Source organism: Tenrec ecaudatus, chromosome 4 (genome assembly GCF_050624435.1).
Source record: "Tenrec ecaudatus isolate mTenEca1 chromosome 4, mTenEca1.hap1, whole genome shotgun sequence".
NCBI classification, from domain to species: Eukaryota; Metazoa; Chordata; class Mammalia; order Afrosoricida; family Tenrecidae; genus Tenrec; species Tenrec ecaudatus.
Genome location: NC_134533.1, coordinates 4,218,097 through 4,232,427, shown reverse-complemented (window position 1 = coordinate 4,232,427; position 14,331 = coordinate 4,218,097). Strand labels below are relative to the sequence as shown.

General features: G+C 56.3%; 1 protein-coding gene across 1 annotated transcript in view; it reads left to right on the top strand.

The window, feature by feature from the left end:
- ANO1 (anoctamin 1) overlaps window positions 1–14,331 on the top strand; it is a 160,899-nt gene that overhangs the window by 94,038 nt on the left and 52,530 nt on the right. Inside the window, exons 7-10 of the mRNA XM_075545234.1 lie at window positions 802–853; window positions 3,365–3,430; window positions 3,865–3,920; window positions 8,379–8,420. Of these exons, the coding sequence (XP_075401349.1) occupies window positions 802–853; window positions 3,365–3,430; window positions 3,865–3,920; window positions 8,379–8,420 (216 nt within the window). The remainder of the gene's footprint in view (window positions 1–801; window positions 854–3,364; window positions 3,431–3,864; window positions 3,921–8,378; window positions 8,421–14,331) is intronic.

Below are 14,331 nucleotides of genomic sequence, written 5' to 3'. Positions count from 1 at the left end.
GAAATCCTGTGGCCAGTTCTACCCTGTCCCACAGGGTTGCTACCAGTCAGAATGGAGAGCAGTAGGTTTCTTTGTGTTTGGGGTGCAGGGGTGTATTTAATTAGTGCTGAGAGCAATGAGTTACACTTTGGGCTACTAGCCCTGAGGTCAGCAGTTTGAACCCACCAGCTGCTCTGCAGGAGACAGGTGAGGCTGTCTGCTTCTGTAGAGAGTTACAGCCCCAGAAACCCACAGGGGCAGTTCTACCCTGCCCGATCGCTGACTTTTCAGATGGTAGTGAGTCTCGGGTTTATTTGAAGGCAGAAGATGAGATGCTTCCAGGTGCGTTATGCTTACAAACAGCCGCCGTGCAGCGGCCTGGTTTGCACAACGTGATGAATGAAACTGAAACCATGGCATTGTCCCTGTGGAAAATGTGGCCTCGGCAAAGGGGATTAGGTCACATATATGTTTGCCACCCAAGCATACGAGCAAACAAAGAAACAGAACAGCTGCCCCTGAGTCGGCTCCTGCACTGCAGCCCACATGAGCCAGGGACTGACATTTCAAGGCCCGAGGTCAGGCCTGTCTTCTGAGGGGCCTCTGTGGGGACTTGAACTGCCCACCTTCCACTGAGCAGCCCAGCACTCAGCCACACCCACCCCCGCCTCCCAGGAACTCCTACCTCTGAATGCCCCATCCCTGAGTGCTCAAGAGTCCTGTGTCTGTGTGAAACCGAAGGTGGGCGTTGAGGTGGAACGGCTACTCTCACTGGGAGTGTGAGGTTCAGTGCCCGTCCTCTCTGGTCTGCTTCTGTCCCAGGTCTACGAGATCTTGAAGAGGACCACGTGCACCAAGGCCAAGTACAGCATGGGTAAGGACATGCAACCCATCCTCGACGGGATGGATGGGGCGGGTGGCTGGCACAGGGCAGCCTTCGCAGACTGAACAGTGGGGAACTTGGACAGAGCCGACCCCAGGATCCACCCTGAAGTGCACAGAACCATTCATATGCTGACCTGAGCAATTTCCCAGGGCCGGGGTCCTCTCCCCGGGGGTGGGCAGATAGCTGTGACCAAGGAGTTCGTGCCCTCTCTTGTCCCCCACAGATCAGCAGAAATTAGGCTTCTGCCAGGGACACCAGCCCATGTGGCATTTGGAGGCTATGACCAGACTTGAGGTATCCCTGGTGATGTAGTGATTACACGTGGCACAGGGTCAGCTGTTCAAAACCACCAGCCGCTCCCCAGGAGAAAGACGAGACGTTCTACTCCAATAAAGTGACAGTCTCAGAAACTCATAGGGACAGTCCTACACTGTCCTGTAGGGTCGCCATGAGTCGATGACCATGAGAAAGAGATAACCACACCTACCTCTGGCTCCCTACCTCCGGGGTCCATGCAGCCCCCACCTAACTCCTCAACCAGGCTCTGCCTGCGATGAGCCTCTGACTCCAGAGTCCGACACCAAGCCCCCACCCCGACCCCACCCCGAGCGGGCCCAGACACAAGACCTTCCCATTTATGGTTCTCTCCAGAGAGAGCCCTCCACCCACCCGCCCCGGGGGCTCAGCTCCACCGCGTGGGCTGACTTGGCTGCAGTCACAGCTCAGGGTGCCTTTGAGGGAGGGACGCCAAGACCCCTCCGCTGTTTGTGCTGCTTCTGGTGCCATTTTCTGCCCCAAGCTTGCTCGCAGTGGTCATCTAGCCCTGACCGCCAGTGTCTGATTCAACAGCCCTGGCTCACGGAGAACTGTCTCATCTGCCTCACCCACCCTCTGCCGGGAGCTGTGATGAAGTCAGGCAGGAAGGAAGGGGACTTAGGGGGCGAGGGGGGAGGGGGTGCTTTTCAAAGCGCTTCCTGAGGAGCCTGCTGGAGGGAGGGGCACGTGGGGTCCCCCTTGCTGGGAGAATATGGCCTCTCTCTTTCCTTCTTGGTTCCCGGTTTCTCCAGCAGCCTCTGAAGGACCCTTCCAGAGAAACCTGAGTATCTACCACGAGTCCAGAGCTCTGGTGCTGGCTGGCCAAGCTGGCGACCCTCCCCCCCACACACACACACCCCTGGGGACATCACGTCTTTGGGGTCCCTCCCACAGACTCTGGCAGAACTGACTTCTTTGCTCTGTTCTGGCTCTCAGAGCTCAAGGTGGGGTTCTTGTGCGAAAACTCGCCCCCAGGTTTCCTCCTTCCATGGGTAGCAAGTTGATGGATGGATGCCCGCCCCCAGTCAGGCTCTCTCCCAGGCACTGGGTGCCCAGCCCTCAGAGCCTGGGCCCTGGGAGAGGAGACTGCAGTCCTAGGAGGCACCGGGGTGAAATCTCCCAGGCGTCGTAGCGGTGATGTGTCGGGCTGCCAACTAGCCAACCGTGAGGTCAGCTGTTCAAAACCGCCATCCTCTCGGAGGGAGAAGGATGAGGCTGTCTGCTCCCATCAAGGTTTACAGAAGCAGCTCTGCTCTGTCTTGTGGGTCCTGAGTCGGCATCGACTCGGCAGTCCCGAGTCTGGTGTCTCTCGGGGTCAGACGGGTGGGCGGCCAGGGGGAGCCAGAGGTATTTAAGCAGAGAAACGAGGAACGTGGCATCACCTGTGGGGAGACCCCCCATGAGAGCAGGAGTGGACGAGTTCCAGGAGCAGTAAGGAGACCTGGGTAGGGGAGAGGGCCCTGGGGGAGGAGGGACTGAGAGGGTCAGGTCAACAGGGCAACATCCATTCCAACTGTCTCCCGCCCTGGTGGCAACTCCACTTCCATTGCGAACTAGCTGGGTGCCCAAGGGAGGACTCGTGGCCCCGTGGCTGCTCGGTGGAGACCCCGGCCCCATCTGCTTTGTGCCACCTGAACTGTCCATGCTTCCATGTGGCTTTGCCTGTGGGAGCTCACCTCCTTGCTCTGCTTCCCAGTGGCCCTCCCCTTCTGGGTGAATTCAGGCCACTGACCAGAGGACGTCCCTTTCTGTTGCAGGAAGCCAGTCTCAGATCACTTTCCTTGGGAGATAGCGAGGGCGGGGCCTCTGAACCCCAGTGAGAATCTAGGACCAGCGGAGGGTTTGGGACCAGCAGAGGGCATTGTGATGACCCCAGTGACCTAGTCCCCAAGGAGCGGGATCAGATTCCCATGGACTCCCCCCAACCCCCGACTTTCCCCTCATGCCCCCCTGCTGTGCCTTCTGCCCTCCCAGCATTGACTTTGGGGGCTATTCAGACCTCTTTTCAGACGTCTTTGGCTGGACAAGGGTGAGGGTTTTGAAATGCTTCAGGGACAGAGGACCTGGCCACCATCCTGTCCCTCTCCCAGGATGCCCACTCCCCCACCCCCCACCAGTGTCGTCTCCCCCAAGTGCATCTTTGGTCCCTGCCCTTGCTGTCACTAATAGCCAATATGCAAACAGGGCGAGGCGAGGGGCGGAAGAAGGACTCAGCTCTTTTAAGTAAAAGAGGAAAATGTGGTAAATACGGTAAGTGGCCCGCTGCCCCTCCCGGGGACCGTGGGGGCCTCCCCTGGCTCTTCCCACCCACCCCGGCCTAATGCTAAATTGTATGTGTGTTTCCAACACCATCAATTCTCCCTGTGCCCTGCCCTGTGATTCAGCTTCTCTAACTCCTGACTTCTGTACTTCTCCTGCAGGCTTGTCCTGGGGCAGCGGGGTGACACGGCCCAGCGGTCTGGGGGTGCCAGCGTTGGGGTCAGGCCTTCTCGGGCTTTCCCTGGTGTCTTCCTCTTCCTGCCAAATCAATCGTGGTGACCAGCTGTCCATGCATAGCCTAGCGGCTGGCCTCAGCAGCCACACTAAGAAACCCACCCCCGTGCTTCAGGCTTCCAGGACCCAGGCTGCCGGCACATGGGGCGGGGGAGCTGCCCAGGGGGTGACCTTCTGTCTCTGTTTTCAAGGCATCACGAGCCTGCTGGCCAACGGCGTATACTCAGCCGCGTACCCTCTGCACGACGTAAGTGCCCTTGACACTGCTCAGTGTCACCTGACGTCCTGGTCCCTGCAGGTACATGCCTAGGAGGTACCATGATCCCATGGCCACCGCTTCCTGCTTGGCCTCGCCCTAAATGTCAGCGGGCACAATTCCAAGCTGTTCTCAGTGCACAGCCCGAGTTGGCAGACAGATAGCCACCATTTCTCTCTTCTCAGATGGGGGGAAGGAGGGACAGGGGTGGCCAAGAGGCTGTCCCAGCCCCGGGTCGGTGAAATGCAGCTCCTGGCATCTCTCCCAGGTTCTGACATGGTAGCCAGGGCTGTGCCTGGGTTTGTTCCTGCTGCACAAGTGACCAGCTCCCTGAGCAAGCCTCTAAATCCCACTGCCACCTCTATCCCGGACAAATATAGCTGTGTCCTGTCATGGCCAGCCGGGATGTGCTTGCCATGGGGGGTAAGGAAAGGGATGCGTCTCCTCCTGCCATCGCCATGGAAACATGTCTGAAACCCAGCAGGGTGCTGGGAATGGGTCGAAGCGTGGGAACCCTGTAGGGAGCAGGGCTAGACCTTTGTGAAGGGGCTTGACGGCAAAGAGCCTGGTGATTTACATCTGGATATCACCCCATGAAAGCCCCAGGTCCTCTAACCCGCTGCCCCAGGATCCTCTTTAAGCTGGAAATCCAAAGACCCCCTGCAGTCTTCCAAAAGCCCAGGCAAGTGTTTAGTTCAACAAGTGAAGAATGTCTGTCTGTTTGGGGCATGGAGTGCTTCTGGGAACTCTCCCGAGGGGAGTCAGATCAATAGGAACCACCATTCGTGTGCCTGGGACTCCTCAGACAGGGAGGGGGAGAGTGGTTGCTGAGCATGTCGACAGGCAGAAAGGGGTGCATTGGCATGTGCCTCGGTGTGTGCGTCCATCCACCTGTACGTGCAGACATCTACCCATCCACCTTGAGAGCTCTCCACCCACTTGTTCACTCACCGATCCACCAATCCTCCTCCCACCCACCCGTCATCCAGCCGTCCTTCCAACGATGCATGCAGACTTCCACCCAACAGAAACAGAAATATTCAAAGAATGGCAAAGTGTTACGGGTCACAGTGATCTGATCCACAAGCAGTTCGTGGGAACAGCGCAAGACTTGGGAGCCGTGCGTTACAGCCAACTTCACGCCAGTGAACAAGGCTTTGAGTTCTTGGTTTAAATGTTTTGTCCTCTCTCTCCCCTACTCCAAGTTGTCTTACAGCGTCAGGCAACTCACCTAGCCTCCTCTGTCCGTCCATCCATCTACTCTTCAGTCGTCATCCAATTATCCACCCACCTAGGCATGCAAATGTCTATCCATCCATCCGTGGATCTCTCCATCCCCTTATGAACTCTCCAGCCTATCCATCCATCATCCATCCACCCTTCCCTCCATTCCCCTACCCAGCCATCCAATCATCCGTCCATCTACACATGAACACATCCAACTGTTCACCCATTCAAACATGCATCCTAATGGCTATCCATTCATTCACCAATCCATCCATCCATCATCTCCATCCATTCACCCATCCAAGCATCTAGCCATCTGTTCATTCATTCACCCATCCAAATGTCTTTTCATCCATCAATTTACCAATCCATCATCCAATAATCTACCATCTGTCTCTCCAAACATCCTTCCATCTAGTCATCTATCCCTCCCTCGGTCAAGCATCCCTCCTCCTATCCACCCATCCAACAGGGATGTCTGTGAGGCTCAGTGGTGAGTGCTGTGTCAACCAGACCACACCCTGGCGGTCCAGGACATAAATCAGCATCGTACGCTTAGAGCAAGACTCTCGGGACCACACTTAGAATTAGTGGACCCACAGCAAGATCGACTTGGGAAGAAGAAAGAAGATGTTGATGTTTGTGTTGGCTGCTCGACTGCTTCCTTCCTGGTTGGCACCTGGAGGCTGTGGCTGTCTTGGCCACAAATAGCCACTGAAAAGTGACCAAAGGAGCTAGGCTTTGGCGGCTCAGCTGAAGACTTGGGAGGAAACTACATCTTTGCGGAAGAAACATAAGCACTGGGTTGGGAGGTCATGGAAGGAGCTGGGGTGTGTGGGGGGGGGGGTGCAGACAGCAGGTAGACTCTGAGCTGCCCAGTCCATTCCACCCAGTGGCCCTCAAGAGAATGGGCCCAGCCAGCCAGCCACACCCCAGCGCCCTCCTTCATTCTTACAGCAGTGGGTCCATTGAGGTCATCTTCTTCTTTCTGTAGCCCCTCCTCCTTTCCACGCCCCTCCCCTCCCATCTCTTCTCTTCCATACCAGGGTCGACGGGTCTAAATCCAAGACCCGGTCTGACCAAACCCAGCTGTCAGCTTTCAGCAAATCAGCGTGCTCCCCAGAACCTTAAGGTTTCCATCTGGGAAACGGGACACCTGGGCTCCACAGGGGCTGTATCGGGCACCTGTGCCTTTTTCCTTCTTGTTTTAAATGTGTTCTCTTGTAGCATAGACTACAGAAATTCATTTCTCCTCCATTTTTTTCATTCTTGGTATCCAAAATGGGCTTAGTGGGATGGCTTCCCACTCACGTTGATTCAGGGTCTTTTAGCATAGCTTCCGCCTGAAGGAACATCCTTCTGGAAGACGGCTTTTCCTCCTGGAGACTGACAGCGGACAGGAGAGCAGCCAACACACAGAATGACTGTTGGCCCCTGGCCACAGACCATGGGGATTTTAGAGCAGCCTGGGCCTTGGACGTCCACGCAGTGGGACGTGGACTTGGCCCCGGGCACTGCTTTCTGGGTTTCCTCTTCTCCTCTTCAGGAGCGGGATGAGGAGACCCTTATCAAGAGGCATGATCACGTAGGGAGGTTGTCCCCATCGGAAAGGCTCTCTTCCATTTAAAAATGGGATTCTGCATATTCCCCCAAGGAAACGCGTACCACCTGCTGCAGTCCTATGTGGTTGGGAAACTGAGTGTTGACGGTGGGTGTGGCTTGATGTGCCTATAGCACTCTGGCTCCTGAGAGGAGGCAGGCCTGGCTGGCCGCCATCCTCTGTGGGACGTTCTGCCCTGTGATCGGTTCTCTTAACCGTTATCTGCAATCGTCCAAAGAGATGGTTGGAATTGACACCTTGGGAGGGCTATACCCATGAGCTTCTCTAAAAGCCGCCGGCCAGCCCCTGTCCATTTCCGCTCACTGACACCGAGGGTGGCCATTGTCAAGACCATGGCCATATCCATTTAGTGTCCAGCTGTCTTAGAAACATCCCTTGCCTATGTTCCACACTTCAGTGATGATGTCTGGGTGTTGGCAGCTGTTTCTTCTCCTCTTGAGTCCGCTGAGACCTCTGAAAGACAGCTACCTGGCCAACCAAGCCACTGGAAGTGACCCGTCCATGTACCCCTAACAAAGAAAGGTGCCCCAGCAGACAGCAGGGACGGTTGGGTAGTACCACCTGCAAGGAGTCACCTGCTGCCATGCGTAGGGCAGGGACTGACGGCACGTCAGCCAGACTCACAGGAGCATGTGGGATAAGGGATACCATTGCCGGTGTCCAACAGTCTTGGCTGAAAGCAGGGGATACCAGAAGGCTGTGTTTCATTGACTGGGCCAAGGAGTTGGTCTATTGTGTGGCTCATCACAGATTACGGATCGCCGAGCAGAACAGGAACCCCAGAACACCTCACTGCGTGTGCGCGCTTGGTACCTGCACGTGGATCAAGAGGCAGTTGTGGGCACAGCCACAGGGCTACTGTGTGGCTTAAAGTTGGGAACAGTGTGCGTGGGGGTTGAGTCCTCTCACCACACGGACTCCGTCTGTCTGTACGCTGAGAAGCACACTGGGCAAAAGAAGACACGGCATCAGAATTGGAAGAAGACTCATCAGCAACTCGCGATGCGCACGCGACGCGGACCTGGCTTGCTGACAGCAAGGAGGGCTTGGAGCCCCTTGTGTTGCCACGACGCCCCCAGGTCCCCCACCCTGGCCCAAGCACGGTGTTTATTCTCTGTTGTTTCACTCCTGTACCAAAAGCAGGACAGCGAATGAGGCCCAAGAACCAATACCTTTGAGGGACGGTGTGCGGGAAGCATTTTCAACAGCCCACGGGCTTCCAGGAGAACCTGCCGGAAACCACCAGCTGCTCTGACGGGGGGGGGGGGGGGGGGGGGGATTGTCTCAGAAACTCCTAGGGGGCAGTTCTACCCTGTCCTGGAGGGCCCCTGGGGGTCAGAGTTGGCTCTGTGGGCTTGCTTTTTCAGTCTGGGGAGCCCCTGCATGGCACAAATTATTCAACACTCGAATACCAGCCACACGGCCAGCTGTTCGAATCCACTCAGGAGCTCCTTGAGAGACAGGTCCCAGTCTTCATAACCCTCCAGACCCATTCTGTTCTGCAGAGGGGGGGGGGGGTCTGAGTGAGAACCGCCTGATGGAGCTGGCAGCCATAGCCAGCAGAGCCGGGGGTCTTAAGTCCCTTTCCTCTTTTCCCACAGGGAGACTACGAGGGTGACAATGTGGAATTCAACGACAGAAAAGTAAGTGGTGCTGGCTGCACGAAGGCTCTTGCTGGGGGTTCTTGGGGGCAGTGTGGGGGTGATGACTTGGCCCTGTCCTCCACACCTCCGGGGAGCCCTGCTCTGGGCATGGGCTGTCTCTCTTTGATTCTCGGAAGGAGGGGTCATTTGGGCATGGGAAGAGGGATGTCAAAGCTGACCCCTCACCACGTCCCTTCTTCCCCACAAAAGTGGTTAACACCTGCATCCTCCCACACTTCAATAGTGCTTACCTGGGCCGCTAACTGCAAGGTCAGCAGTACGAAACCACCAGCCACTCTGTGGGAGGACGATGAGGCTGCCTCTTCCCGTCAAGAGGGACAGGCTCAGAAACCCACAGGGGCGCCTCCACCCTGTCCTGCAGGGTATCTGAGTCAGCATGGGCTTGGTGGCAGTGAATTTGGTTTTCATGAAGGAGCCATGGCGGTGTTGGGAATTATAGGTAGGGCTGAGAACCACAAGTCTATGGTTCAAAGCCACCAGCCACTCCGAGGGGAAAGACATGGCTTTCTGCTCCCATGGACTCACAGCCTCAGGAGCCCACAGGGTGGCTCAGCTCGTCGTGAGTGTCGCTGTGAGCCGGCATCATCTCTGTGGCAGTGAGGGTACCTTTGGGTATGTGGGCCCCAACCTGCTCTTCATCCCCGCTGGCCTCCAGCCTAACCCTGCCTTGCTCCTGGGCAGATATGCCCAGCAGCGCTCTGCGGGGAAACCTCACTTCAGTCTGTGGGGCTCAAGCCAGGGTTTCTCAAACTTACTTGACCGGAACCCCTCGCCCTGGGAAAACCATTGAGTCTGTGTTCCACTTGGAACCTACTTTGAGGTTCTGCCCCAACTCTCCCACTCTCCGAAGCCCCAGCCCCTCACTCCCACCTAAGGAGCCCTGCCCTAGGGACCCAGGGTCCCACCATGCTCCCCTTGTAAACCTCCCTCCCCTCACAGCCACGGCCCCCTCCTTCCCTGGTCCCACCAGGCCAGCCTTCTGCCCACACCTCCATTACACGAGCAGGCCTCCCGAAGCCGGGGTCCAGCCCCAGAACCCCACTTCTGGTTCAGCCCCACTTCTTCTGCCCCTGCCCCAGACCCCCTGCCGGTGAGGGAGCTGTTCTCCATCAACCACAGTGGGGACCCCAGTCCTGTCCGAAGACTAGGACCCAAGACCTCAAACCGTTGTTCAATTCAGTACCCTCCTCCCACATACAAGCCGAACTTTTAAACCTTTGGCACTTGAACTAACTCGCCTGCTCGGGAATTTAGCTGGAGATGCTATCTGACCCCGCACAAAAATGACATATTTGGTTATTTTTAGTATAACAGCTGGCATTCTTCAGGGACCCTGTGGCTTATAGAAAGTCCCCGTTCAATCCCATTTGAGAAGTGTCGTCCCCTCCCCAGGCCTGCCCTGACCCCTAAACCTGCCTGGACCCACTGTGACTTCACAGTCCAGCCCCCTCTGTACCCCCTTGCCACTAACCAATGCCCTCTGCCCTCTGCCCTCACCCCAGACCCTGCTCCAGCCTCACCTAACCCTCAAGGTCACTTGGGGGTCTCGCTGAGCACTCATTCAGGGACTAAAGTGAAGCCATCCAGTCAATGCCCACCCGTAGCAATCCTGTAAGGCAGGCTAGAGCTGGCCCTGTGGGCTTCCAAGACTGCAGCTCCCGGCGGGAGTAGAAAGCTCCATCTTTCTCCTGCATCCAGGGATTAGTCCTTAGTTTTAGCAACCAGCAGGGATCATCAGGGCTGGCCTATAGGGGGTAGTCTAGGAGAGTGGGTGGAAGGAAAAAATGGATGGATGGATGGATGGATGGATGGATGGATGGATGGATGGATGGATGGAAGATATGAATGGATGGAAGGAAGGAAGGATGCTTGGATGGATGGAAGATAAGGTTGGATGAAAGGAAGATATGGATAGATGGATGGAGGGATGGATGGATGAATGGATGATGGATGGATGGATGGAAAGAAAAGGGGTGGACGGATGGGTGGTGGACGGTAGATGGCGAGTGATAGGTTGATGGGTGGATGATGGGTAGGTGGATGAATGGAAGGATGGGGGCATGACAGATGGGAGTGGATGAATACCAGGTCAGGGAAAGGAGGGAGGGGAGAAGGAATGCATGATGAGAAAGAAGGATGGATGGGTGGAAGGACGGAGGAGTGGATAGGTGGGTGGGTGGATAGGATGGATGGAGGTGTGTGAGTAGAAGGATGGATGGATGAGGGATGGGAGTGAACGGCAGGAAGGATGAGGAAAGGGAGGGGAGACAGGGTGCAGACACATGGCTTGACTCAGCTTGGCGAGCATCTCTGGAGGTGGCCCCACCCTAAGCCACTTGGCTCTGCGTCTTCCCAGGGACAACACCTGAGACTTCCCTTCCTGCCACATCAGGTGTCTGTCCTCATCCACCTCCTAGGACAGAGGGGTAGGCACAGCCAAGGACATGTCCCCGTGCTGTGCCAGAGGGGCAGGGGCAGGTGGGAATGCAGCGTGGGAGGAAGGCCTGGCTGGGGCTGATGATGGAATCCCAGCATGGGGGTGGGGCCTGGTACTTCCTCGTCTGGGTCCATGGGCAAGTTCAGAGCTGCCCAGAAGGGCACCTCACTGAGGTGTTTGGGGAAACTGTGCAGAAAGTGCTCTGCTGGGCGGTTGTGGGTCCTTCCTGCCAGGGCTCCAGAGGGTGGGCCAGCTGACCGGGAGGGGGGCCTGACTGCAGGTGGGGAGGCTGCTGGCACCTCAGGCAGAGCTGGAAGCTTCAGGGGCCCTGGCCTGTCATGCATGCACTCACCCGTGCAGTCATTAATCCAGTACTTACTCACTGGAAGCACGGTCTGCCCCAGGCTCTGTCGGGGTGCTGGGGGGAGAGTGGGCCTGGCTCACCTGGCCCCTCCATTGTGTAGTGCAGTGGGGAGGCAGGCTCCAGGAATGGTGTCTGAGCAGATAGGACCTATAGGACAGTGGGGAGGCAATGGCTCAGAGACCAGGGGCCCCAGAGGAGATTTCAGCTGGAGAGCTACAACCAGTAGCTGGAACCCCGAGGTCTCTGACCCAAGCCCTCCAGTACCGGCACAGATGGATTCTGCTGGTCCACCCCACTTCTAGGCAGGAAGAAGATTCCACAGAAGAGAAGGGGGTTGTGTTGAGGACTGGGGGTGTCTCTGCCGGTGGGTGGGGTGGGGAGTGCTGTAAACAGGTCTGAGAGTCACCAGGGTCGCTTCCAACCTATTTCTGCCCCCGCAAAGTCTCCAGGCTCCTAATTCATGGCTATGCTAGCGCGCTCTCTGACTCTCTCCGCCTCTCCGTTTCGCTCTGTCTCTCACTCTTTCTCTTTCTCTCTCTCTACCCCCTCTACACACACATTTCTCTCTGTGTTCTCCCAGCTATAGCCATGTGTCTTTGCTACCTCCCCTTCTCTGTCTGTCTGTCTCTGCTCTACCCCCAGCCTGTTCCCAGCCTTGCTCCTACTGTGTCTGTCTGAGCTACCTCTCTCTCTCCCTTCCTCTCCATGAGCTCTGCCTGGTGGACTGGCTGGCTCTCTCTTCTCTCCTCTTCTCTCTCTCTCTCTCTCTCTCTCTCTTCTCTCTTCTCTCTTCTCTCTTCTCTCTTCTCTCTTCTCTCTTCTCTCTTCTCTCTTCTCTCTTCTCTCTTCTCTCTTCTCTCTTCTCTCTTCTCTCTTCTCTCTTCTCTCTCTCTCTCTCTCTCTCTGGCCCACCCCAGTGTCACAGTTCCGAGTGTGAATTCTGGGGGCCATAGTGACCGCAGCCGGGCCTGTGTCACGAGGCCCTTGGCGTTGGCTCTGTTGGTGCCACATTGACACAGCAAACACAGGCAGCTGAGCCTTGCTGAGCCAGGGGTGCACATATGTGGCTCAGCACCCACCTTCCAGGAGTCATCCTGCAGGAGGAAGACAGCTCCCTTCTGCACCCTCAGCCTTCTGGGGATGATGAGGGGTGGTCTGCACAGGTACTCACTGAGTACTCACTCGGGAAACCAGGGTCTGGGAAGCCCACCTACAGCACCGTCAGCCAGCGTGCGTACAGAGGAGTTGCCCTCTTCCCGGCTCCTTGGCCATCAGCTGCCCAGTCTCCTCGGCCTTGTCCAGCACCACGCAGACCCCGTGCCCACCCTGCACATGCCGCTGCAGGCAGGGCTCCCAAGCCAGCAGACAGAGCACAAAGTTTGCTCCCCTGGCGGGCCTCGCTTCCCGGAGCAGATGTGCTTTTCCAAAGGTCTTCCCCGCTTCCCATCCGCCTATGCACTTGTGTGGACACAGGGCACTTCCAGCCTCTGGGGTGCTGTCTTCCCAAGCAGCAGAGGGACCTGAGGTTAGAGCAGATGTTAGCTGGGGTCCCCATCAGCCCCCAGCCTGACCCCCAGCTTGTCTCAGCCTCCCTGGCGGTTATTTGCTGTTGAGTGGGACGCCGCCTCCGAGCGACTGTGTGTGTGTGTGCGCGTGCGTGCGTGTGTGTGTGTGTGTGTTTTCTTTCTATTTTTTTATAAATCATTTTATTAGGGGCTCTTATAGCTCTTATCATAATCCAAACATACATCCATTGTGTCAAGCTCCTTTGTACATTTGTTGCCATCATCATTTTCCTTTTTTTTTTTAAATCATTTTATTGGGGGCTCATACAACTCTTATCACAATCCATCCATCCATCCATTGTGTCAAGCACATTTGTATATTTGTTGCTGTCATCGTTCTCAAAACATTTCCTTTGTGCTTGAGCCCTTAGTATCAGCTTCTCGTTTTCTCTTTCCACACCCTCCCTCCCTCCCTCACGCTTGATTTTTTTTTTCATGTCTTACACTGTCCTACGTCTCCCTTCACCCACTTTTCTGTTGTCTATCCCCCAGGGAGGGGCTATACGTAGATCATTGTGATCTCCCTTTCTCCCCCACCTTCCCCTTACCTCCTGGTATTGCTCCTCTCATTATTGGTCCTGAGGGGTTTATCTGTCCTGAATTCCCTGTGTTCCCAGCTCTGATCTGTACCTGTGTACATGCTCTGGTCTAGTCGGATTTGTAAGGTAGAATTGGGTCATGATCGTGGCGGGGAGCTGGGGGGAGGAAGCATTAAAGAACTAGAGGAAAGTTATATGTTTCATCATTGCTACACTGACTGGCTTGTCTCCTCCTCACGACCCTTCTGTAAGGGAATGTCCAGTTGCCTACAGATGGGCTTTGGGTCTCCACTCCGCACTCTCCCTCATTCACAATGATAGGATTTTTTGGTCTTTTATGCCTGATACCTGATCCTATGGACACCTCATGGTCACACAGGCTGGTGTGCTTATTCCAGGTGGGCTTTGTTGCTTCTCAGCTAGATGGCTGCTTGTTTACCTTCAAACCTTTCAGTCCCCAGAGGCTGTTTCTGTTGTCAGCCACCCCAGTTCTTAAAGGGCAGTTGCTCCATGTGTTGAGACAAGCTGGCCCCAGCATGGGGGCCTCTGGAATGAGACCCCAGCACTCCCCCCCCCCCCCGCCTGCCCTTGCAACATGGAGGGAGGGAGCTGTGGGCGTGACCGTGGGATTCGGGTTGGGAAAGCATTTGTTACCCCAATTCGCCTGCGCCTTGCCCAGCTCCCCAGCTCTGTGCTTCCCTGAACTCGACGCATGTCCCTACAAGCCTAGCACCCTTGGAGCCACCAAGCAAACCCATCGGCATCCTGACCCAAGGCCAGGGGATCTCGGGTGGGTGTGGATCATCTTCGTCTCATCAAGGGCTGTAATCAGACAGCCCATGGAACCAGACAGAGAGCCAGGCCGCTGTCTTCGCACTCCATGAGGCCTGTCTGCATTTTGTCACTGCCACTTCTCTGCCCAGAGCCCTGGTGGGGAGCCCCTGCTTCCCACCACTGCAGTCAGTGGTGTGCAGAGGTCTGAGGG